Source organism: Stegostoma tigrinum, chromosome 20 (genome assembly GCF_030684315.1).
Source record: "Stegostoma tigrinum isolate sSteTig4 chromosome 20, sSteTig4.hap1, whole genome shotgun sequence".
Lineage (NCBI taxonomy): Eukaryota > Metazoa > Chordata > Chondrichthyes > Orectolobiformes > Stegostomatidae > Stegostoma > Stegostoma tigrinum.
This window is the reverse complement of record NC_081373.1, coordinates 41698533-41724180: the sequence shown is the minus strand read 5'-3', so window position 1 is coordinate 41724180 and position 25648 is coordinate 41698533. Positions and strand designations below refer to the sequence as shown.

General features: G+C 41.2%; 1 protein-coding gene across 1 annotated transcript in view; it reads left to right on the top strand.

Annotated features, from left to right (window-relative positions):
• The window catches only part of ide (insulin-degrading enzyme), a 142951-nt gene that overhangs the window by 100994 nt on the left and 16309 nt on the right, over positions 1-25648 (top strand). Inside the window, 4 exon segments of the mRNA XM_059653122.1 lie at positions 4231-4342; positions 7230-7397; positions 12125-12397; positions 18645-18706. Coding sequence (XP_059509105.1) covers positions 4231-4342; positions 7230-7397; positions 12125-12397; positions 18645-18706 — 615 coding nt within the window.

Below are 25648 nucleotides of genomic sequence, written 5' to 3'. Positions count from 1 at the left end.
CCCCAACACAGTCGCGCTGGTCTTTATTTTGTTCCGGATGTAGGCTGGTTTACTGAGCTGGAAGGTTCATTCCCAGACAATCCGTCACCATTCTAGGTAACATCATCAGTGAGCCTCCAATGAAGCGCTGGTCTTATGTCCCGCTTTCTATTTATGTGTTTAGGTTTCCTTGGGTTGGTGATGTCATTTCCTGTTCTTTTTCTCACAGGGAGGTGGATGGGCTCCAAATCAATGTGTTTGTTGATGGAGTTCTGGTTGGAATGCCATTCTTCTAGGAATTCTCGTGCGTGTCTCTGTTTGGCTTGTCCTGGGATGGATGTGTTGTCCCAATCAAAGTGGTGCCCTTCCTCATCTGTATGTAAGGATACGAGTGTTAGTAGGTCCTGTCTTTTTGTGGCTAGTCTTTTTGTGGCTAGTTGATGTTCATGTATCCTGGTGGCTAGCTTTCTGCCTGTTTGTCCAATGTAGTGTTTGTCACAGTTCTTGCAAAGTATTTCGTAAATGACGTTCGATTTGTTTGTTGTCTGTATAGGGTCTTTTAAGCTCATTAGCTGCTGTTTTAGTGTGTTGGCGGGTGTGTGGGCTACCATGATGCCAAGAGGTCTGAGTAGTCTGGCAGTCATTTCCGAGATGCCTTTGATATAGGGGAGAGTGGTTATGGTTTCTGGGCACGTTTTGTCTGTTTGTTTGGGTTTGTTGCTGAGAAATCAGCGGACTGTGTTCATTGGGTACCCGTTCTTTTTGAATATGCTGTATAGGTGATTTTCTTCTGCTCTTTGTAGTTCCTCTCTGCTGCAGTGTGTAGTGGCTTGTTGAAATAATGTTCTAATGCAGCTTCGTTTGTGCGTGTTGGGATGGTTCCTTCTGTAGTTCAGTATTTGGTCCGTATGTGTTGTTTTCCTGTAGACGCTGGTTTGAAGTTCCCCATTGACTGTGACATCTAGGAGTGGCAGTTTGATGTTGTTTTCCTCCTCTTTTGTGAATGTTATGCCAGTAAGGGTATTATTGATGGTCTTGAAGGTTTCCTCTAATTTTGTTTTGTTTAGTGAGGGTATTTGGAAATGATGTAGTATCTTGTTAACGTAAGTATTTACTTTGAGACTTCTGTCCAACCAGGAAAAAGTGAAGTCGTTTAATGGTATGAACCTCTGGTGCTTATAATCTTTTTATTATCTTATTTTCTTGGTTGCTGATCGATTTATCAAAGCAGTAAAACAAGTGTATTAGAACACAGAGCATACCTCAGACAGGGAGATGTTTGCTTGTCATGTAAAATGGTTACATTTTGTTGGAACAGCTTGTGAAGCAGAAATTTCCCCAAGACATGTAGGCCAGCAAGGAATTTTACAGTATTGGTAATATGATACTTTGCCCTGTCAATGCAGAAAGTTATTTTCCCAACACGTGAAACAAATGGCATGATGGCAACAGGGTAAGACATTGCTCGTCAGTTCTCTTTTTCTCCTCTTCTTTCTTTGTCCTTCCTTTTTTCCTCTCCCTTTGTCTCTCTATCTCTGTAGTAATTCTATCCTCCTCCCCCACCCCTTTTAACGACCTACCTCAGAAGCCTGGAAGAAGGTGGGTCACAACTGGGAAGCATGTAGCAGCAGCTGAATGTGTGGATTGTGTTCTGTGGTGACGGTGGATGGAGCGTAGGCCAGAGCAACAGCGGTGGATCAAGCATGAGCAGGCCAGTGAGGCAGTAGTGGCAAGATCAGACAAATGAAGCAGCCTGGAGCGGGATGCTAGCGGAGGCAGTGCGAGGGCTGGAAAGCCCAGAGTGGGTTGCTGATGGAGGCAGGGCGAGGGCTGGAAAGTCCAGGGCAGATCGGCGGCGGAGGCAGGGCGAGGGCTGGAAAGCCTGGAGCGGGATGGCAGCAGAGGAAAAGGAAGTTGGACTCAACTTTTTTTTCTTATTCCACGTTAATGTGAATGGCATTGCGTATGCACGGTGAAGATACACACTCTTCACTGTATTTTTGCATTGAATATATGTGACAAGAAATGATCCAATTCGAATTTGAACAACAACCATCCTTTCGTAAGCTGGTTTTAATAGCGTTGGGAGTTGTTGCAGAACTGTTGCCTGAAGAGGCATGGCAAAAACCTGTCGATCATTTTCCTGTTACTTGGCATGATCAAACCTATTGGAGTTGAAATGATCACTTAATCACAATTTTCTTTTGTGAAAGGTTTTGATTTCTCAATGTTTGGTTGAAGTTTGATGAATTTCAGTTGTTTACCAGTAGCTTATAAAAATAGCCTTTATCTTACTTCGTGATAGCAATCAGAAATGGGAGCGGCAACATTTTTCTCCACGCCTCACTAACCAGAGACTCTAAGACTAATCATATAACATTGGATGAGGTCTAATTCAAAGAGGACCAAGGATGAATCCCAGTCCTTTTTAGATTGACTGTTTATTAAAACACTGGCAGGGATGTGTGGGATGCGATCAAAACACTTCATAAATGAATGTTATTTGCTTGCTTTTTGTAATCCATCATTGATTTCATGGCAGAACACAGCATTTCTTTCGAAGACCGCGATAATTTTGGAGAAAAGCACAAGAAGGATATCTAGGTAGCTCATCCTGATGCTATAAGTTCAACTATAAGCTTAATGCAAAGAGAAAATATGCTTTTTTTAAGGAATGTCTGTCCTTTTTGTTCAGCCCACTGACCCAGTGCATGTTTTCTCCAACCTGTGAGAGATTCTATCCATTCTGTTTCCTGAGGGAATGTCCATCATCTGTTTTCTTAGCCTGTAAAAGTAAGTGAGGACATTTGAGATGTTCATGCAACTCTTCTGTTTCTCATCGAACAAGGGGTTCATCTGCTTTGAATGGGTGGGCAAGATGGATTCCCGAAAGCACAATTTAACCAGGCAGGTAATGCCCACTGTTTCTCCTGAGTCCTGCGCCATTTTGAGTTTGCTGTCTCATTTGCAATGAACTGCTGGTGAAGCAAGCACTTTCTGTAGCTTGAAGATAGGCAAAGGCAAAACATTTCCTGCTTCTGTTTTTGGTTTGAGGAGCCAGAGTTCACTTGAAAGCCTAGGAACACATTCCTCCTTTAAAGATTATTAGTTAGACAGTTCAGTGTTTTCTGCAGGTGGGCAAAGCCCAAAAGCTGATGTTGCATTCAGGTTGTACCTTGAAATCATAGTCCTGTTCCTGTACTTGGTAGGACTATTATTTGCATATTTTTAGCTGCCTCCTGTTAAAGCAAGTCTTTTGTCATTTCATCCAATGTCAGATCTCACCTAAAGTATCAGCTGCCTGCACACCAGCAACACAAGTGTCCTAATATTTCAATGTACTTGCTGCCCCTTTAAACTGGGTGCAAGTTAAGATCAGTACCATGTTCTTTCACACTTCTATTCACAAACATACATCTTCACTAATCAATTCTGACCTTGGTCTGTGAACAGTTTATTTAACTTTCCTCTCTACAGTCAACAAGCGATGTCTGCTGTGGTGCATTTGACCTTTTCCTGTTCCTTTAGTTTGCAATCCTGTAAATTGTAAACCCAATCCCAACTAGATACCTAAAAATGCTCATTGCAAACCAGCTCACTTTAACTACTTCTGTTTGGAATAGAAATATTCCTTGAATACACTTTGCAAGTAACTGTCTTGAATGGGTTTGTGATTGTATTTAAGCTAAAATGTCAACTCGCCACTGTGCCATCACCTGTTGAGCAAAGCATAAAATGTTAAAAATTGTTCCTTACTCCAAATGTTAAAATTAAAAAATAGCATTGTACCATTTGTATAGTGGCTTTCTCTTGCATTATTTCCTGCTTTACACTAAAAAGTGTTTAGATGTTTTCTTTGAAGTTCATATTGTTTCATCTTAGACAGGAATAACTTTAAAGATTGCGATTATCAAAGTAGAAATTGACGTCTATTTTGTGGAGACCACTGTGGAGCTGGGATAAACTGTGTATGCGTGTCTACTTTTTTTCCTCTTCACCCCTCATCTTTCTTTCATACTTTGGCATACTAAAGTGCTTGCTCATTCATCATCCAGTTCTGATGGAGGTTGTACATGTGGAATGTCATAATCAGTTATCCTTCCCTCTCTTATAAATGCCAGCTGATCTTTACCTTTTATCATTTTCTATTTTTAGTTAGTAACAGTATTATTCAGATGAACTTCAATAAAAAAGTGCATCAAAGATATTAGCTTTTTTTCTTAAGCTTTTAATCTATTTTCTCTGTTCTAGACTTCTTTGAGTATTATACAAATGGTCGAAGACACCCTGATTCAGCATGCTCATACTAAACCTCTTCTTCCCAGTCAACTTACCAGATACAGAGAGGTGCAACTTCCTGATCGTAAGTTAAGTTTCAGTTCTTTCTTTTCTGTTGTAACCATTTAGTGTGTTTTGAGATTTCACTTTTTTTCATGAAAATTGAAGATTAAGTTAATTATCAACTTTAGGACATTGCAAATCAGACTCCAGAATAACGTGCCATTAAATTAACTAATCCAAGGTAACACTTTAAAATAATACAAAGCTAGTTAGTTAGGTAAGACAGTCGTGAAATTATCTGAAAATAAAACATTGAAAGTAATCAGCAGAATCCTGTGTAGTTCGCGAGTCACACTGAGGCTCGACACTTGGGATTTTATTGATGAGTTTATTGCCCTTCTTTTTAATAGAAAGTAGTTGCTGTATTGTAATCTCCTGATTGAACCAGCAGTTTTTGTTATGATTGAAAACTACTTGAGCAAAACCTTTTACATGGCTTCAGCCAGGAGACCAGCATTTTGTTTAAAAACTCCAGCCTTTTATTTTTCAAAAACACTGGAAAGATGTTCTGAAATTAACTTGATTTCTTCACAAACAAAAAGCTGTTTTATTTCTGCAATTGTTGTTATGGTAAAGCTATCATACCGATGTAATTTGGCATATTTTTTTCCTGGCAATGACTCAAAATAATTGTCGGTGGTTTTTTGGTTCAAGCTGAAAATAGCAATTTTGAAATAATTGAATTGAGCAAAGTTCAGTCAACAAAGTGAGCAGTGAGCCATGGTTGGACATTGATTAAAATAGTCCTGTGCAATTCACTAAAATTAACCCATTGTTCCTTCTGTAAATGTAGATTATAATGTATTGTGAACATACCATTACAAATAACCAATATATTAAAACAGTACATTCTTGTTGCATGGCTGCCTAGATGAGTTTGCTTTATTATCCTATAATTTATTAATTACATAGATTTTCAATCGACTATCACAAACAATGCTTAAAATCTGGATAGACCCTGCAAGGATCTTAAAGTTGCAACATGGTGAAAGAACAAAATTTTGGCTTTTGTACATAATCTTTAACAAAAATGGCCATTCTTTTTGGCTTAAAGAACACCCCTTCAATGTTTTGAACCTTAATTTACTGTCCTAGCATTTGCACCTAGATGTGTGGTTTTTCTTATTACCTTCTCAGAGGCCTTGGTTGTCAGTTTAAAAGTATAATTTTGTTGCCAGTTTTTGGAATATCATCAACAAATATCAAGTGCACCAGTGTAAAAGGAAATGAGTATCTAAGTGTTAGTCACTTAAATATTCCAAAAATTCATGTAAATTAAAAACCCATGAATTGTTATTTCAAAGTCGGAACCATGTGATTATGAGCATTGTTTCAGTTTTAAGGCGACCTGGATTAAACTGCACAACAGGATGTGGCCAAAAAAATGCAGCCAAAGAATAGATTCTTCAGGCTTTTTTTGTTTGGGAGACTGTTTAGAACAAGTTGGCTCAGCTGAACCTTCTTAACTTCAGATGTAAACCTGTTTATGCTGCATGCCCTTAAGTACAAGGGCATTGAGCATTTGCAAACTAAGATGAAGTAACAATTGATAAACAATCTAATTCTCAATTTTATGATGTCTGCATGTTAGCAATAGTGTTAATCTAGTGAGATTAAGGATAACCAAGATTCAGACAGGCTTGTAAGAAGACCTAATTACCTTTTTTATTTTTAGCTCTTTGTACGGAAAATGGTTAAAAGAGATGTATTGTTTCAGTCTCCTAATTGCCAGTCTTACTGGAGAAAGATTGCTAATGGCAGTTTGAATTAGCAGCAAGTCTACTCGTCATGGTCATACTAAAGCCATTTGCTATGTAACAATGCAGAGGGCAACCCCACCCCCCCAAAACTAAAACCAGAACACCCAGAGAAGCTTGCCTCACCTAATAAATGAATTGTGAAAAGTAATATAATCTGCCCCTCACCGTTTTTTTTAACACCCCCCCCCCCCCCCCCCCCCCACCTTCTATTATGAAGCGGAAGTTAAATGAAATGAACTCCTGACAGTCACTCTATAACCAACAAATAACAATTTATTTATCTCACTCTAACAGTGAACAAATTAATAGAACTATTAACAAACTAAACAATTCTCCCTTATGTGCTAACAATTCCTGAATAAAATAAAATTCTAATGGTATGCTGTTCCGATAGATATAAGTCCCACTTACAAAAAATCTAATTAATAAAAAAAAATTAAATTTTATCTTGGCTGTAATTTTGAGAGATTACGTCTTCAGGAATGTTCTTTGCCTTCTCCGCTGTCTTCCAGTCAAGAACCTTCCTTCGTCGAATTCTTGTCAGGAATGTTAGCTAAGAGTGTCATATTAACTGTAGTTATAGGGCGCTTACTCTGAGATCTTAGAGATTTGTGAGGGCGAGCGATTTTCTCTTTCTTTAGAGCTGGTAGTTGTTGAGAGCTGTGGTCTTAACAGATGACAGTTTGCTGTCAACCCATCCTCTAATGTCCTCTTCCTCCACACCCTGAATGACACATCAACCTCCCACAATAGGATTGGTCTAAGGCCATCAAAACCATCCGGCCCAAATTCAGTGGGCCTCTACATCCAGGGCCAAGCCCAACCAACCGGCCAAATTCAAAAACCTGTTGACCGACCAAAAATGCTGCCCTGCCTGCCAACAGCACCCATGATACAATGCCTCAACCCAAGGACTCTCCTCACATCCGCTGCTGCTTGCAGACATTTACTTCAATCTCCAAGCCCAAAAAAACACACCTTTCAAAGATACCACACCCACCCGCCACCACTCTCAAACTCCAACATCCTGCCCTCCAATCCACAAGCACTACACCAACGTCACATCAGCTATCACAAGAGATGTTAAGGGAACCCGTGCATGTCTGTAGAAAACCTAATGATTGCTTCTGTCCTGCATGCCATACATAGGAGGCTGGTTTGTGTACCAGCAAAGGAATGAGGTACATAACAACTGTGGAATTGAGATCTACTACCAGACAGATATGCAGAACACACATGAAAATATGTTACTGGAGCTTTTTTGTCAAATCATATCGGAGCCATGCTTCAACACACTGCGGACTAAAGAACAATTGGGTATGTCAAGACTCATCATTTGTAAGATCACAATGACTAGTTTAATGAAAATTATGTTTCAGTTGCATGCGAACACTTGATTTGAAAATCTTAATTCATTTTCAATTTTTTTTATAGAATTAAACCTCTTGTTTGACCATCAGAAATATTGTCGGTGACACTGAAATAATTTGTTAACATCTAAAAGAATGTTCGGTTGTAGTTTTGATTTCCATACTTGCTATTGTTAAGCAATAGTAACAACAGAAAATAACTGTTTTAACTTTGTATCTCTGTTACTTTGCTCCCAAAGCAAGTAGCATTAATTTTATGTCCAAAACATTTATACTGTTTGTCATCTTTTGTGGTGTAAAAAGCTGAACAGAGATATTCCTGATGGGAGTTATCTCTTTTTGATCCACATTGTTTTTCTTTGTATTGTTTTGGATTCATATAAATTATGGAAGAGGCAATGGCCATTGTTATTATATACCCACTGTATCCAGATACCCAGTAAATGTTCTGGAGAGAATAAAGACTGCAGATGCAGTAAGAAAGTACCCAAATCTCCAATTTGTGCAAACCTAACTTAGTTTGTAGTTGGCATTAAAGTAAAATCTGGAGTTTGGATTTTGTAATTGTGAGATTTGAGCAAATTTATTTTCACGGGTTCCGTTGGTCGAGCGGTCTAGTTAAGAACCAGCTGAAACCACAAGCTCTTGTTAATTGGCTCAGCTGTGCCCTTTTGTGTAAGGTGTGTGTGTGTATATACATATAAGTAGCCAACAAAATCAGATTTAGAATTTGAGTGCAGTTTACTGTTTAGTGCTGGAGTTGAGAACCTCATGGAATTCAGCAGTGAAACAAAAGAATTGGTGGATTCCTTTTTCCTAAATAAAGCAGCTGATTGGGAAGTATTTCTGTAGACCATCTGAAATGCTGCCAGTGATTATGAAACAATTTGTTACTCTTTATAAGAATGCTGTGTTGTAGCTTTGATTTCCAGACTTGCTATAGTTAAGGCCGAGCAAGATGTACTGCTGAGGCTGTGTAAGGTTCTGGTCAGACCACATTTGAAATATTGTGAGCAATCTTGCACCCTGTATCTAAGGAATTCGTATCCCTTTTAAATAAAAAAAAGTCTTCAGTTTGTGTTCAGGTCGGTAGCCTTTTATTCTGTCCTTACAAATTGCTTGTTAGATATAAGATTGATGCTGTGCATTTAAAAAATACAATATGTAAAGAAAGCGTAAATAGTTAGTTTCTTAACCTGCATTAAATATGGGAAGTAAGGAAATGTGTTGCAACTGCAGCATTTGGGAGCTGCTGGACACCAAGCTGATCAACAGGGAACACATCTATAGCAAATATATGCAGCTTGAGCAACTTGAGATCTGGATTAAGCTGGAGTCCTAGCTGCAGATGTTGTACTGCATGAAGGAAGGAAAAGTTACCTGGGCACGTGCCCCAAGAGTAGTCATGCCTCTTGGGTTAGGTAATTTAAACTTAGTCCGTGCACAGGGGCAGAAGGGTGTGATTGCAGATGAGGCAAGTATGTGAACCCACGGGGTATTTCTCGAGCTTCACTGCTTGCACTTGTCCAGCAGTTACAAAGTTGTTGCAAGCTGTGTAAATGAGAGTGGGCGCTCTAGAGGGGATCAGTAAACTGACATAAATATGGGGATTGACGCAGTTTTCTGCAGCCATGAACATAAGTCCTGAAGGCTGTTTGCCTGCCTTGTGCCAACATTACGAACATCTCTTTGGGCCTGTGGTTGAACTTGGAGTGTGAAGGGAGGGATCATTTGTTCTCATACACATTGATACGAACAACTTTGATAGGTCTAGAAAAGAAGTTCTGCTAGAAGAGTTCAAGCAGTTACGAGCAAAACTAAAATCTCTAACTTCCAAAGTAGTAATTTCCAGATTACTACCTGTGCCATGGGCAAACTGTCATTGGGTAAATGAACTCCAGGAGTGAAATATGTGACTCATGGATTCTGTGGGAGGAATGGTTTCAGTTTATGGCACCAGTACTGAGGTTAAAGGAGCTTGTTCTGGTGATGGGCTTCACTTGAACCATGCTGGGATCAGTGTCTTACCAAATCGAATAACTAAGGCTTTAAACTAATTTGGGAGGTGGGTGGATCCATAAGTGGGGAAACACAGACTTAAAAAGCAAATTGATATGATGGCAATGCAGGGCACATTCAAGATAACTCTTGAGAGTGGGAGAAGAGGATAGTGTATAAGCATTTCTAGACAACAGCAAATAATGTCAAAGGAGAAATATGGTAAAAATGCAAAATTAATGCCTCTATACTTGAATGTATATAGCATTCAAATCAAAACAAATGAGCTAATAGCACAAATTGACATTAATAGATGTGATCTTAATGCTATTACAGGGAAATGGTCACAAGGAGATCAAAGCTTGCAACAATATTCCTTACTTCTGAGGAAAGGCCGCAGGACCTGAAACGTTAATTTTGATTTCTCTACACAGATGCTGCCAGACCCATTGAGCTTCTCCAGAAACTTCTGATTTTGTTTCTAATTTACAGAATCTGCAGTTCTTCTGGTTTTTATTCAGGGCATGTGATTTTGTGAAGGGACAGGCAGGGAAAAAAAGCGCGTTCAGGTAGTTATTTTAGTATGAAATGGAGCACGTGCCTTAACCAGAAATAATCTTAGATCATATGGTCCAGAATCCATAAATCTGTGCCTCCGACAGCAAGGAGAAAATATGGGTGGGAGGAGTTTATAGGCCACCTAACTGTAGCTGCTTTGTAGGACTGAATAAAACAAGTATTAATGAGGGCATGTTAAAAAGTCAGTGATGAGTGCAGAGTTGGCTGGTGTGAAGTGGAAAAAAAAAACTGAGGGAAACAGAAGCCAAAAAAATCTGCCACATCATGACAGGACTAAATTTTTTTTTCTCCTAGAGCCCAAAAGCCCTGCTAGAGTGGGATGGAGTAGGTTTATGTCCTTTCCCTTCACCAACATCTCTTGAAAAGGGAGGAGATAGATTTGAGGTTGCAATAAAGGTTTCCTGTTTGTAATCTGGAAAGAAGTTGGAAAAGGTATTGACATCTGTAGTCACCAAACGTTCGTCACCTGAACTCTAGAACGTGTTTTTTTGAGAGGTGGGTTTGCAGGGTGTTGAAAACAGCTGAAAAATACTCACCAGAGTTCTCTGGGGGTTGTAAGTATAAGCAAGATTGAGATTGATGGGTGTTAAAGTTGCAATGGAAGTGAGCAGGTAAGTGGAATTAAGATAGATCAGCCGTGATTATATTGAATGGCAAAGAAAGCTCAAGCCTAAAAGCTGCCTACTTCCATTTCCTATTTTCTCATGAAATCATTTTTCCCCCCCACACACGGTATTGGAAATCTGGCACCGTCTTTCCAAAAATCTCTCTCTGTTGGGAAAACAGAAATTTTCAGCAATGAGTTTGACATAGCTTTATTAGGTAAGTGTCAACTGGATCAAAGATAAATTAGTAGGATTCATACACAGCTATCACAACTGCATAGAACAGAGGAGCATGTTGGAGAGCTGACCTAATCTTCTCGTGTATTCCAGGGCTCTTCATTCTCTGCTACCAAATTTAAGTAGTCCTGTGGGAAGAAAGGAGAGCTTATAGAATTAACTGCAAAGGAATGTTTCAGCCTGAATTAGAAGACCATAAGAAATAGAAACGGGTGTATGCTATTCATCCTCACGAGCCTGCTATAACATCGACTGTGATCATGGCTGATCTGACATTTCCTACCTTCTCCCTGTAAGCCTTGCTTCACCTTGATCAAGAACTTAATTATCTCAGCCTTAAATATACACAAGGACTGTGCCCCCACAGTTCTGTTTGGCAAAGAGTTTCGAAGACACTTGACCCTCTAAGAAATTCATCCTCGTTTCAGTTTTAAATTGGCAGCTGTTTATTCTGAGACTATGCACTCTAGTTAGTCCTAGACTCTCCCTTGAGAGAAAACATCCTCTCAGCATTTACTGTGTCAGACCCTTTAAGAATCTTTTATATTTCAAATAAGATCACTCCTCGTTCTTCTAAACTTGAGTGTGGAGAGTCCCAACCTGTTTGACCTTTGCTCATAAGACAGTGCCTCCATACCAGAGATCATCCTTGTGAACTGCCTCCGATGATATAGTATCTTTTCTTACATAAGCAGACCAAAACTGCTCTCATTACTCCAGATGTGATGTCACCAGCACCCTGTACAGTTGCAGTCAGACTTCCCTACTCTGTCACTATATTGCCGTTGAAATAGGGGACAATATTCCATCAGCTTGATTACCTGCTGCATCGGTGTGCTAGCTTTGTGTTTCGTCTACAAGTATTCCAAGTTCTTTTGTGTAGCAGCTTTCTGCAGTTTTCTTCCATTTAAATAATAATCTGTTCTTTTGTTCCCCTTTCAAAATAAGCAAATTCACGTTTTCCCATGTTATACTTGTTGTGCCATGTTTTTGCCCATTTATTTAACCTATCAATATCTCTGTAAATTGTTTGTATCCCCCTCACTACTTGCCTTTACACTTATTTTTGTGTCATCTCCAAATTTGGATACTTCCTTCCTCCATGTCATAATTATATCAACGCCATTTTATGTTTTAGATGTATCACTAATCAGCCACATTTAATTGAAGCAAAATTTTAAGTTGCATTATTGATTTTTTATGTCTTAATTATTTTCATGATGGTATGAACTTGAAGTCTCCTTTGTGATTATAGGTTACATTGTATTTAGTGGTCCACGGCGATCAAATGGTGTGCAAGGCCTCCGTTTTATTATTCAGTCAGAAAGACCACCCAGTTACCTGGAGAGCAGGGTGGAGGCTTTTCTGAAAACCATGGAAAAGCATATCAAGGAAATGACAGAGGACGCTTTTCAGAAGCATGTTCAAGCTCTAGCAGTAAGACGACTTGATAAACCAAAGAAGCTGTCAGCAGAGTGCGCTAAACACTGGAGCGAAATCATCTCTCAGCAGTACAACTTTGACCGAGGTACAGTAAAATAAATTAATGTTGCTGAGAATTTGAGTATTAATAATGTTACCTTAATATAACAATGCATTTTTAAGGCTCTCAAATTGTCGTCTTGTCCTAGACACTCCATTAGGAGGAAATGACTTAGTCTAATCCCTCTAAAAATCTTGTAGGTTTCAATAGGGGTCACCGCTCATTCTTCTAAACTCCAATAGGTACAGGCTGAACCTAGCAACCTTTCCTCATAAGCCAGTCCCTCCATACCTGTGATCAACTTAGTAAACCTTCTCTGGAGGCTTCCAGTACTTGTACATCTTTCACTAGATAAGGGGACCAAACCTATTCACAGGAGCCAGTCCCTTGTATAGATTCAGCAAACTTCTGTTTATCTGATGAAGGGTCCAGGCCCGAAACGTCAGCTTTTGTGCTCCTGAGATGCCGCTTGGCCTGCTGTGTTCATCCAGCTTCACGCTTTATTATCTGGATTCTCCAGCATCAGCAGTTCCCATTATCTCTGTTTAGACTCAGATCTCTTTGAAATAAGGCCCAGTATTTCTTCTGTTCTCACTATTACCTTTGAACTTGTATACGAGCTTTTTGTGATTTAAATGCAAGAACCCCCAAAGCCTTTCTCCATTTCAGTAATATTCAGCTCCTCCATTTTCCCACATTATATTTCATCTGCCAATTTTTTGTCCATTCACTTGCCTTGCAGGCTCTGTGGCATCCTCACCACTTGCCTTCTCACCTATTGTTGTGTCATTGACAAGCTTTGTGATTATAAATGCACATTCCTCATCCAAGTCATTAACATATATTGCAAGTAATTGTGGCCCCAGCACAGATCCTTGTGGAGCTCCACGAATTACATTTATGCCATCCTGAAAGCGCCTCCCCTGATCACAAATTTCCATCCTCTCCAGCCAGACAATTCTCCATCTGTGCAATTGCACTATTTCCAATACCATGGCCAAACCTATAGAGCTTACATCTGACCCTTTGCTAAATGGATCACTTATCTCTGTCTATTGCATGCCGCTTTATGGAACAAGAACATCAAAAGACTCCCCTTTTGAGTTCTGCCCTTTTGTGCAATGTTTTCATGAAGTAATTGAACAACATTGAAAGTTTTAAAGACTGTTCTGTTAAAATCCACAGACGTTGAGAAGACCAGATTCATTGTCTTGTCTCTTGCATGACTGGTAGAACTAAATCTGTGATCATTTTCAATAAGGAAACCATACAGAACACCAGATTAACTGCAGAAGTTTTTTTATGCATATCCATGACAACAACAGAATCAGAGTTAAATTGTGCATTGGTAACTGGTGAAATAGGCTTGCTGGTGGCCTACGTGAATTGCATAGCATATTAATGGAGACGAGGCATTTGCCCAGTGATAGTGTATCTACCTCTGGGTTAGAAAGCCTGCGTCGGTCCCTGTTCCACTGGTGTGTCTGAGCAGGTTGATTTAAAAATACTCTTAGTGTTTAGATCTTAATAAGATCAAGAAGTTCATTTTTATACAAGGAGTCTTGACATCCTTTGTTCAATATTTGGATGAATGCCTCAACAAGGCATTAAAGAATCGTGTTAGTGCCAAATGGAATAAGTAGATACTTGAGAAAGATCAAACCTTTATAAAGAGTGAAACTTCAGAGATGTCCCACATGATGTCATTGTCAAATTGAAGGGTGTTTTCAAAACCCATTATCATCAGATTGTTCAAAGAATGCAAAATATAAAATTCAGTAAGCACATACGAAGGTGATTTGGTGTGGTGGGATGGTTGTGAAACCGAAAGTGTCACAGAATAGAGATGAACCATGAAATTACAGACCGGTGAGTATTGCATGAGTGATAGGGAAATGTTTGGAGAAAATTCTGAAGGAGTGAATTAATACCCACTTGGAAATGCATGGGTTCATCAGGGATAGTCAGCATGGCTTTGTCAGAAGGAGGTCGTGCCTAACAAATTTGTTAGAATTTTTTGAAAATGTGATGTGTGGATGAGGGATATTCAGTTGATGTAGTGTATATAGATTTTAGGCGAGTTTTTGGCAAGATCCCATGTGGCAGACTTCTTGAGAAGGTTAAAACATATGGAGTTGAGGGAAACTTGGCAAGATGGATCAGAAACTGCGTAGTAATAGGGAACAAAGGGTAGTGGTCGAAGGCTGAACAGTGGTGTACCACAAAGATCAGTACTGGGACCCTTGTTGTTTATTATATACATGAAAAATGTTGGCAGAATATTAAGCAAATTTGCAGAAGACACTAAGATTTGTGTAGTGGTTAATAACAAAGAGGATGGTTATAGGTTACAAGAAGATATATACCAGGGGCAGATGGCATTTAACCCTGATAAGGTTTAACTGACGCACTTTGGAAGAACAAACAAGATGAAGGGGTACTCAATGAATGGCAGAACACTGGGTAATTTAGAGGATCAGAGAGATTGTGGGGCAATTATTCACAAATCCCTGCCGTCAGCAGAGCACATGAATAGGATAATTAACAAGGCAGATAGGGACTTGTAACAGTTGTGGCATGGAGTGTAAGTGCAAGGAGATAACGCTGGAGTTGTTCAGATGTTGGTCAGGCCACAACTGGAGTCCTGTGTGCAGTTCTGGTCACCTCACTGCAGGAATGATGTGATTGCATTAGAGAGGGTACAGAGGGGATGCGCCTGGATGTTGGATGTGGGTTGGAGAAATTGAACTGTAAGGAGAAACTGAATAGGCTTGGATTGTTTGCTTCAGAGCAGAGAAGCCTGAGCGAGCACATGATTGAAGGGTATGGACAGAGTGAATAGAGAACAACTGTCGCCCTTGGTTGAGGGGTCAGTCATGAGAGGGCATAGTTTTAGAGAAAGGGACAGGAGATTCAGTGGGAATTTGGGGGAAGAAGAACATTTTCACTCAGCAGGTGGTGGAAACCTGGAATGCATTGCCTGGAAACCTGATACCTTTCAAAAAATATTTGTATGAGTACTTCAAATATCATGACATTCAAGGATATTTGCCCAGTTTGGGTTCTGCCAGAGTCACTCAGTTCCTGACCTCATTACAGCCTTAGTTTAAACATGGACAAAAGAACTAAATTCCAGAAGTGAGGTGAGAGTGACAGCCCTTGATATCAAGGCTGCATTCGACTAAGTGTAGCATCAAGGAGCCCTAGCAAAACTGGAATCAGTGGGTATCGGGGGCATAGGCTCCAGTGGTTGGAGTCAGACCTGACACATAAGATGATGGTCATGGTTGTGGGAGGTCGATCATCTCAGCTCCAAGACATCTCTGCAGGAGCTCCTCAGGGTATTGTCCTCGGCCCAACTATCTTCAGCTGCTTCATCAATGACCTTCCATCCATCATAAAGTCAGAGGTGGGAATGTTCACCGATGATTGCACAATGTTCAGCACCATTCGTGATTCTTCAGATACTGAAGCAGTCCATGTTAACATGCAACAAGATCTGGGCAGTATCTTGGACTGTCAAGTGGCAAGTGACATTAGTGCCACACAAATTCCAGGTTATGACCATCACCAATAAGAGACACAGCCCCTTGACATTCAGCAGTGTTACCATCACTGAATCCCCCACTATCAACATCCTGAGGGTTATCATTGACCAGAAACTCAAATGGACTCACCACATTAACAGCGTAGCTACAAGAGCCAGAAGCTGGGAATACTGCAGCAAGTAACTCATCCCCTGACTCCTCAAAGCCTGCCCACCATCTACAAGGCACAACTCAGGAGTGTGATGGAATACCCCCCGCTTGCCTGGTTGAGAGTAGTGCCAACAAAGCTCAAGAAGCTTAACACCATCCAGGACAAAGCAGCCAGCTTGCTTGGCACTACAGCCACAAGCATTCACTCCCTTCACCACCGACGCTCAGCAGCAGTATGTACTACCTACAATTTGCAATTCACCAAAGATTCTCAGACAGCATCTTCCAAACCCACGACCACTTCCATCTAGAAGGACAAGTGCAACAGATATATGGGAACACCACCACCTCCAAGTTCCCCTCCAAGTCACTCACCGTCCTGACTTGGAAATATATCACCATTCCTTCACTGTTGCTGGATCCAAATCCTGGAGCTTCCTCCCTAATAGCATTGTGGATCAACCCACAGCAGGAGGAATGCAGTGGTTCAAGTAGTTCACCACCTCCATCTCAAGAGCAACTAGGGATGGGCAAGAAATGCTGGCCAGCCAGCAATGCCCACATCCCATGAAATGAATAGGATAAAAAAAAAGGCTCTAGTGCAGGAAATTGAGATTAACAAACTTCTTGTGGTAGTTGTGTGGGTGCAGCCTCAGTGGGCCGAAGGGCCTTGCCTGCACAGTATGAGTCTATGAATCTGCATGATCCCGAGTGGTATCCTTACCATGAAGCCATAACGAAAGTCACTTGGGGCAAATGCCAGAACTTTTTTTAGAACCTGAAAATGATGAATTCGACAACTAAAACATTGCTTGTAGTTTGGAAAATCCTGCTGGAATTATTTCACCAAATTAAATGTGACGTTGATTTAATTTAAACTGCAGTCTTTATTCCCTTTTAAATGGTGACTAACTTCACCAGAACTGGCAGCTCACATTTTACTAATCCATGTAAGTTGATCATGTTTTTGAAAGATTTTTCAACACTGAAAAGATTGACCTGTGCGCCGTAATCTGTATTCCAATATTGCACTTCCTTCAGTGGTTCAAGATGATATTTTCTACCAGATCTGTGTAGGTATTCCCCTAGTGAAATTACTAAGGTTCAATACAGTTTAACCTAACCTCATTGCTTTTGAACTCTGGCTATAAAAATAATCCCAGTATTTGATTTCCCCAGTTTCAAAATCTCCCCACCCCCTGGCATCATCCCACAACTGATACTCCCTCTCATCCCCACCTCCTTCACCTGACACAACCTGTCCATCTTCTCTCTCCACCCTTCCCACCTCACCGACCACTCCCTACCTGCACTTGCCTATCACCAGTACACCTTCCTACCCCAGCCCCACCCTTGCTCTATTTATTTCTGACCTCCCTTCTCCCTCCCCATTTTCTGAAAAAGGGTCCCGACTAGAATTGTAAACTTTCCTGCTCCTCTGATGCTGCCTGGTCTGCTGTGTTGCTCCACACTCTGTTATCTCTGACTCGGGAATCTGCAGTTCATGCTTTCTCCCAGTGTTTGATTTGCCTTTTTGTTAACTTGTGCTGCTTTTAGTCATTTGTGTATTTTCTTTTTGGTCTGTTACTATTCAAGCAGCTATGTGGCTTTACTGTCCCAATGGCAATGTGCTCCATCACACTTATCTACATGAAAATTAATATGTTAATTCTGCAAATTGAGTTTGTCTTGTATTCATTTACAGTTTTGTGCATAAACCCTGCTATAATTTGGTGCCACCTGCAAATGTCTGAAACCTACTTAAAATTGCTGAGTTCTAATCATTTAATAGAAAGAATGAAGAATTGTGGTCCCAGCATCCATATTGGTGGAACTCCATTTCCCTCTTGCCAGTTAAAGTTGTTGCTCTGAAGCCCTCTTCTGTTTGTCTTGTCTCCACATGCTAAATAATTGCCCTGCAGTAACAGATGCCCAGTTACCAAAGAGGGGAGAAATTAACACACTTATTTTAACAAGGAAGTATAATCTGTAGCCATAATCAGAAGGAGTCTATGATGACTTTTGATTTTCTATCCAATTGGTTTTAAGGAGGGATGTGGAGCTAAGGAAGAGAAAAGTGGTCTATAAAAGTGCAACAGCTTATAAACTTCAAAACACTACACTTCATAGCCACTGGTTTTTCTTCTGTGAAGTTAGCTGAAATTTTTGTGTTTGTGTGAAAGTTCTTCTAAAGGAAGGTATCCACGGATTCTGTAATGCACAGGTACTCTGACTTCAAGCTGAGTATCTGTAATACAGAACAATTTTGGCATAATTTTATCAGATTTTCTAGTTGCATTGTTTTAAAAAGTTTTTTAAACAGTAACTTAACATTAGTCTAATGCTAAATATCAGTATCTTGCATTTGTTTGAAAACTCATGTGATTTGTTATGCCACTTTCAATTAATTAGTTACACAATCTGAATTATGCTTTCATAATTGAGGCAGAGTTTCATTAGAACATTTATAAAACTAGTTTACTATGAAAAGCATAATTAAGCTAATAGGCTGAGAATGCACTTTATAACATCAAAATATTAAACTATTTGGTGTTGGAAATGTATAAGAATTATTACTTATTTTGTGATTGCAGACAACATAGAAGTAGCACACCTGAAGACACTGACTAAAGAAGATATAGTAAATTTCTGCAAAGTAAGTCATATTTGCACATATTGTAAAAGTGAGGATTTGTAACAGGAGCTTGTCCGCTGCCGTGAGTGGTTTAGCTAACTTGGGTGTGTTATAATATTGCTATGAACCTGATATGAAGCATGGCTGTTCACATGATTTGTAAAAAGCAGTCAGCATACCTGGTCTTTGAGTTTCTCCATTTGCAATGTTGCCCTCATCATACAAGGTACCTCAAAATTACTAGCATTGGATTTTGATGCAAGTATATCATTTTGGTTTTCTTTCCCAGATGCTTTGTTTTTGGAAAACAATAATGCTTTTGGACCAAAACATTAAACGCTTAAAAATTCATTGAATTTCAGAGGTAAAACAAATTATGCGATAGTCAAGTTCTGCAGAAGTATTTAAGCCTTGTAAATGGTGTTATGACCTATTGTGTAAGCATAATTTAGGCATAAAAAGCCTACCTTCAAATCATGTGATGAAATAATGTCCTAGTCCCGTTTGATAATGACAGTAGCTTTTAATTTGGCCCCTGAGAAATGTGCTTGAAACTTTACAATTCAGTTAAAACAATCATTTGTTTTGGTGGTCGGACAATATTTATTTTAAACGGCAAGGCTTTTCGGACAACAAAGTAATTTAAGTAATAGCTATCTGTATTCTGTAGTTCCATGGTGCTTCATTTTCCTGATTAACTTGAAACTTCAGAAAGTAGCTATAAAGTTTGTAGATGTGGGATGCCAAATGTAACTTAGTAAGGCTAAATCTAACATGTTTACTACCTGTCAAGTAACAACATCTGTAGCATTTTTCTTCATGAAAATAACTTATTTTACTTTTCACAATCTTCTCTCTCAAGTACTCTCCTCTGCTCGGCCTTTGATGTGTGTAGCTTTCCTATTAGCATCTCGATATAAACAGTGTCATGTGCTGTTGCCCTGTTCATAACCACCTACTTAGGAGTTCCTACTGTTTGTTTCTTTGTCAATATTCCTCTTAGTGGGGAAATTCCCTCCACTGTTATCTGTCATGCTCCAAAATATGACCTTCCTTTCTTCTATCCTCCTCCAGCTGCCACCCAACTTGCTCTGTTCCAACTTTGAAGCGGATTCTGGCAGTCCTTCAGGATTCCCAGCCCCAGTTTTTTGGGCACTTAAATGTAATTTGCTCACTATTAAGATCAGTATTCCAACTTTTAAAAATATCCAAGACAGTGGGGCGGCTCAGTGGCTAGCACTGCTGCCTCACAGCACCAGGGACCTCAGTTCGGTTCCACCCTTGGGCGACTTTGTTAGTGGATTTTGTACATTCTCCCTGTGTCTGCGTGGGTTTCCTCCCTCGCTCCAGAGATGTGCAGGTTAGGTGGATTGGCCATTCTAAATTGCTCATAGTGTTAAGGGATATGTAGCTTAGATGGGTTAGAGGTGAATGGGTCTGCGTGGGATGCTCCAGGGGTCAGCATAGACTTGTTGGGCCACAGGCCCTGTTTCCACACTGTAGGGATTCTGTGAGGACTGTTGATTATTGTTGAGATTGAGTTTGCCTGGGCAGACTCAATGGTTTGAAGATGAGATAGTGGGGAGACATAATTTTATTCAGAGTTTTCACAGTCGTGCAGAAATATATCTTGTGTCCTATAAGTTCTTCAGCTTATTTTAAACCTAAAATAGTTTGTCTTACCTCATTGCTGCCATAACCTTTTGGAACACTTCACGTACAACTAGATGACAGGTACTATCACCTGATGTCTAATTGTAAAAGATTATTGGAAGGGAAATCTTTTGAGTAATGCCTTCCTACTGTGACTGGACTTCAAGCCATGACACCTTATCTGGCCCTAAAAACTGTTTCAGAACTTCAGTGGGGTTGGAAGCATACTGGCTTTCATTTCCAATAATTTGACACCTCTAACACTTCTGCAATTCTACATCATACAGTTTCCCTCATAGCCAGATTTTCATGAACTGTTTCAAGACCCTTCCTGACGTACTGCTTCATTTTCCCTCTTTGGCCACGAAGAATTGCCTCTGTGAAAGTTATTTGCCTGTCCCTCTCGCTTTCCTTTTTTAAAAAAAAAACAGCTCTTTCACCAAAGTTTCTCTTTTTATTCTATGAAGGGACATGGGCATTAATGGAAAAGCCAGCATTTGTTGTCATCCCTAATGTCCTTGAACAACTGGCTTTCTCAATTATTTGAGAGGCCATTTAAGCATCAGCCATGTTTGCTGTGGATCTGGAGTCTCACACAGGCCAGACCAAGTAAGAATGGCAGATTTCCTTCATTCGAATTAGCGAATTAGATGAATTTTTTACAATAATCTGTTGTAGTTTCCTGGACTATCAAGATACTATTTAGTCACCTGCACCTGGGGATATGCTCTGTATGAAAAACACCATGTAAACCATATTACATTTCCATTTCTTATTTCCTTTTCCTTCTCTTTGAGTGACAGCTCTGGATAATTCGGTTTGGTATAATCATGCTTCTGAATTACAGGGGTCTGGGTTCAAGTCTCATACTACAAAATGAATACAAGACTCAAGGCTGAGGCTCTAGTGCAGCAATGGGGAAATGCTGTGCTGAGAGAGGTTGCTGCACTATTAGAAATTGCTTTCTTTTGGCTGCCTGCTTGAGTAGATATAAAAGTTGCTATCTCATTGTTTCAAAGAGCTGGGAAATTATTCCTGGTATCCTGGCCAATATTTCACCTTTCATATCACAAAACAGATTATCTTAATCACTTCTTACTTTCAACAGTGACTTTGCTTCAAAAGCACTTCATGGGCTATAAAACACTTTTGTGATGTCCATGGACTTGCAAAACACTACATATAAATACAAGTCATTTTTTAAAATTATGTTCAAAACTTCATCCAAGTGTTGTAATATTTGAGACTGTTGCTCATAATGTAGTTGAGGAACATGAAATAAAATAGTAAAATATTTTGTAGGCAAGTCGATTTTTTTTTAAAAATGGAATAAGACCATTAAGGAAATGACTGAATTATAGCACAGGTAACTATAAGAGAGGTGGTATGAATATTGAATTGATTTTGCTTCACTATTTACCTTGGCGATAATACTGATAGGCATGGCTTTAAATGAATCACATATGAAGTGTCCTTAAAATATATTTAAAGGATGCACTGAATTAGCTCATAGCAATCAGAAGATAAAACTCCTGGTCCAGGTGGATTCTATGTACCTGGATCAGGAGTTTAAAAGAGCATGGAAGAGTTGATAGTCATATCTAATGATTCATTGGGAAAAGCTGCAATGCCAAACAAGTGTCCGATTACCAATGTAATTCCTATATTCGAGAAAGGAACAGAATGTGCCCAAGAAATTACAGAATTGGTAGGTTAATATCAGTGGTCAAAAAAAATGGAATTTCTACCAACAGAGAACAGAAGACTATCTCAGAACAAAACAAACTGCACTGGGAACAATCTTGCTTGTCCAAACTTCTTTGACAGCGTAACAGAGAGTAGATTGTGTAGTGCAGCAGCTGCAATTTATTTGGATTTTTAAAAAGGCTTGGGTAAGATGCCCTGTAACGAAATAGGAAATAAGGTTAGAGAGTGTGATGTCATGTAGCAAGAGACAGAATAGATTGGCTTCAAGACAGCGGGAAGGGGGAATAAAGGCTAGTTTTTCAGAATGGCAGAAGGTGGGAAGTGATGTTCCACAACAATCCATGCTAGGACCATAGCTGTTTACCATGAAATTTATTGATGATTTGGACTTTGGAATTTAAGTCACAATCTCTGAATTTGCAAACGCCACTAAATTGAAGGAGGATGATCACTACTGAGGAGGATTGCAACATATTACAGGAGGACAATAATAAACTTGCAGAATGGATTATTAGTTGATGATTGAAGCTCAATGCCAATAGATGTGAGGGAGTACATTCTGACTGGAATAAAAAAATTCACCATGAGTCAGAGGGTGAGAGTTTAGCTCCTGTTTGGAAACAGAGGAACCTCGGAATAAAATGCAGCAGTTGTTAAAATTTGTGCCATTGGTTAGCAAAGCTTATTCTTAAAAATCAAGTTAAGCACTGGGCTTTATCCCTTGGAATTTAAAAGTAGGAAAATTATGCCAAATGTCTACTAAGCCAATATTGGTGCTTACTGTCTGCAGATCTGCTTTATATTTTTTTTAAAATGATGGTAGGTATGGTATGAGAGAAGATTTACAGAATCCAGAAGGATACCAAAAATGCCTAAGTATGTTTACGAAGAGAAGATTTTATAGTGCAGTGTTAGCATCCCTGCCTCAAGACCTGAAGTTTATGATTCAGGTTCCACTTCAAGAAATGGTTGCCATGGAACATTTGTTGATAATGTGACCACAAATGTTGAATACCACCTGTCTGAAATCAGGTGGTGTCGAGGCAGCGGTAGCACTTCCTGTGGTTGCAGGGGAAAGTGCCGGGTATGGTGGGGTTGGAGGGGAGTGTGGAGCGGACAAAGAAGTCACGGAGAGCGTGTTCTTTCCGGAAGGCAGGCAAGGTTGGAAAAATGTCTTTAGTGGTGGGGTCAGATTGTAGTTGGCGGAAGTGTCAGAGGATGATGCGTTGTATCCGGAAGTTGGTGCAGTGGCATGAGAGGACTAGGGGGATTCTCTTTCGGCGGATATTGCGGGGGCAGGGTATGAGGGATGAGGTGCGGGAGACACGGTCAAGGGTGTTCTCGACCACTGCAGGGGGAAAGTTGCGGTCCTTGAAGAGCAAGGACATCTGGGATGTAAGGGAGTGGAATGCCTCATCCTGGGAGCAGATGCGGCGGAGGCGAAGGAATTGGGAATAGGGGATGGAAATTTTGCAGGAAGGTTGGTGGGAGGAGGTGTATTCCAGGTAGCTGTGGGAGTCGGTGGGCTTGCAATGGACATTGGTTTGTAGGTGGTTGTCTGAGATGGAAACACAGGTGTCCAGAAAGGTGAGGGATGTGGTGGAGATGGTCCAGGTGAACTTAAGGTTGGGGTGGATGGTGTTGGTGAAATGGATGAACTGTTCAAGCTCCTCGTGGGAGCATGAGGCAGCGCCAATACAGTCATCAATGTACCAGAGGAAGGGGTGGGGCTTAGGGCCAGTGTAGGTGCGAAAGGGGGACAGTTCCACATAACGTACAAAGAGGCAGGCATAGCTTGGGCCCATGCAGGTACTCGCAGCCATCCCCTTTGTAGGAAGTTGAGATTGGAGCGGAGGGCTGCACGTTCTGCAGGGGAGAGGTTGGAGTGGGTGACAGGGGTGGAGAGGTTGAGACAGTTGATGTCCCGACGGCAGTTGGAGGTGAAGAGGCCGAGGGAGGGTAGGTAGCCGGAGGGTGGTGTCCAGGAGTAGGGCTTGTGTTAGAGGCGGGTGAAGGGGTCAGTGGAGGGAGGGTTAGGCTCACGGAGAAGTAAGCGTGGAGGCGGAGGCAGCGGAAAAACTGCTTGATGTCCAGGCGTGACCGGTATTCATTGAGGTGTGGGTGGAGGGGGACAAAGGTGAGCCCCTTGGCTGAGGACTGACCGTTTGTCTTCCGTCAGGGGTAGGCCTGTGAGGATGGCGCAAATTCGGCAGGGCTCAGTGTGGCTGTCTCCTCTGGGGTTGCTGGCTGTGTAGAGGTTGTGGGCGGGGCGGAGTTCCGGCAGTGGGTGGAGCGCGGTGGGCGGCGGCAGCAGGGTGACAGTGGTGTTAGTGGTCTAAGTAGTAGAAGAGGAGGCGGTGGCCGCAGCAGTGGTCCCGTTTGCGATCCCGGACGTGGTGTGCCCGGCAGTGGTGGATGTGATGTTATCGGTAGGTTCACCGGCCATGGCCTTATGGCCGATGGCAGCGAGTACGTTGTGGGGGAGGTGCAGGGACAGGCTGGGGATTTGGGAAGTGGAGGAATCCTGTTGAAGGTAGCAGGAACCAGTGAGTTTGTTATACTTACGGTTTTTGGTGTACAGTAAAGCTGAGTAGAACTGTGTGTTTAGTTTGTGGATCCTGTGGAGGATTTAAAAAAAAAGGAGAGGTCCTTTGCAGGTCTGGGAGAGAGAGGCTGTGAGCTGGGGCAGGCTGGATTGCAGTGCCTGGAGATGCTGGTGCATGGCTGCAAGTGTGTTTCAGGACTCGCCGGGAGAAATGCTTCTGAAGGGTCTCAGTGTTCTGGATGTGGATGTGGTCATGGTTGGGGCCAAATTGGGAAGGCTTGAATGTAGACTGTAGTCCATTGGGGATGATCTGGTTCCGTAGGCAGGTGCTGAGGAAGGTGATGTGGCTATAGTACCTGGTTTGCTTCAGGACGTGGTCGAGCAGTTCCAAATCCAAAGAGACGACGAGAGTTGCAGTGGGAGAGAGATCCCCTGAGGTTGGCCCGGAGGAAGGAGGGTAGCTTCTTCAGGTTAGGCATCCTGGAAGAGGGTTTGCAGTGAGGTTAAATGGTGATCAGAGATAATGGGAACTGCAGATGCTGGAGAATCCGAGATAACAAAATGTGGAGCTGGATGAAGACAGCAGGCCAAGCAGCATCTTAGGAACGCAAAAGCTGACATTTCAGGCCGAGATCCATCATCAGAAAAGGGGGATTGGGAGACAATTCTGAAATAAATAGGGAGAGAGGGGGTGGCGGACCGAAGATGGATAGAGGAGAAGATATGGAGAGAATGGGTGGGGAGGTAGGGGAGGGGATAGGTCAGTCCGCGGAGGACAAGCAGGTCAAGGTGGTGGGATGAGGTTGGTGGGTAGGAAATGGAGGTGCGGCTTGAGTTGGGAGGAGGGGATAGCTGAGAGGAAGAACAGGTTAGGCAGGCGGGGACGAGCTTGGCTGGTTTTGGGATGTAGTTGGGGGAGGGGAGATTTTGAAGCTGATGAAATCCACATTGATACCACTGGGCTGCAGGATTCCAAAGCAGAATATGAGTTGCTGTTCCTGCAACCTACGGGTGGCATCATTATGGCACTGCAGGAGGCCCAGGATGGACATGTCGTC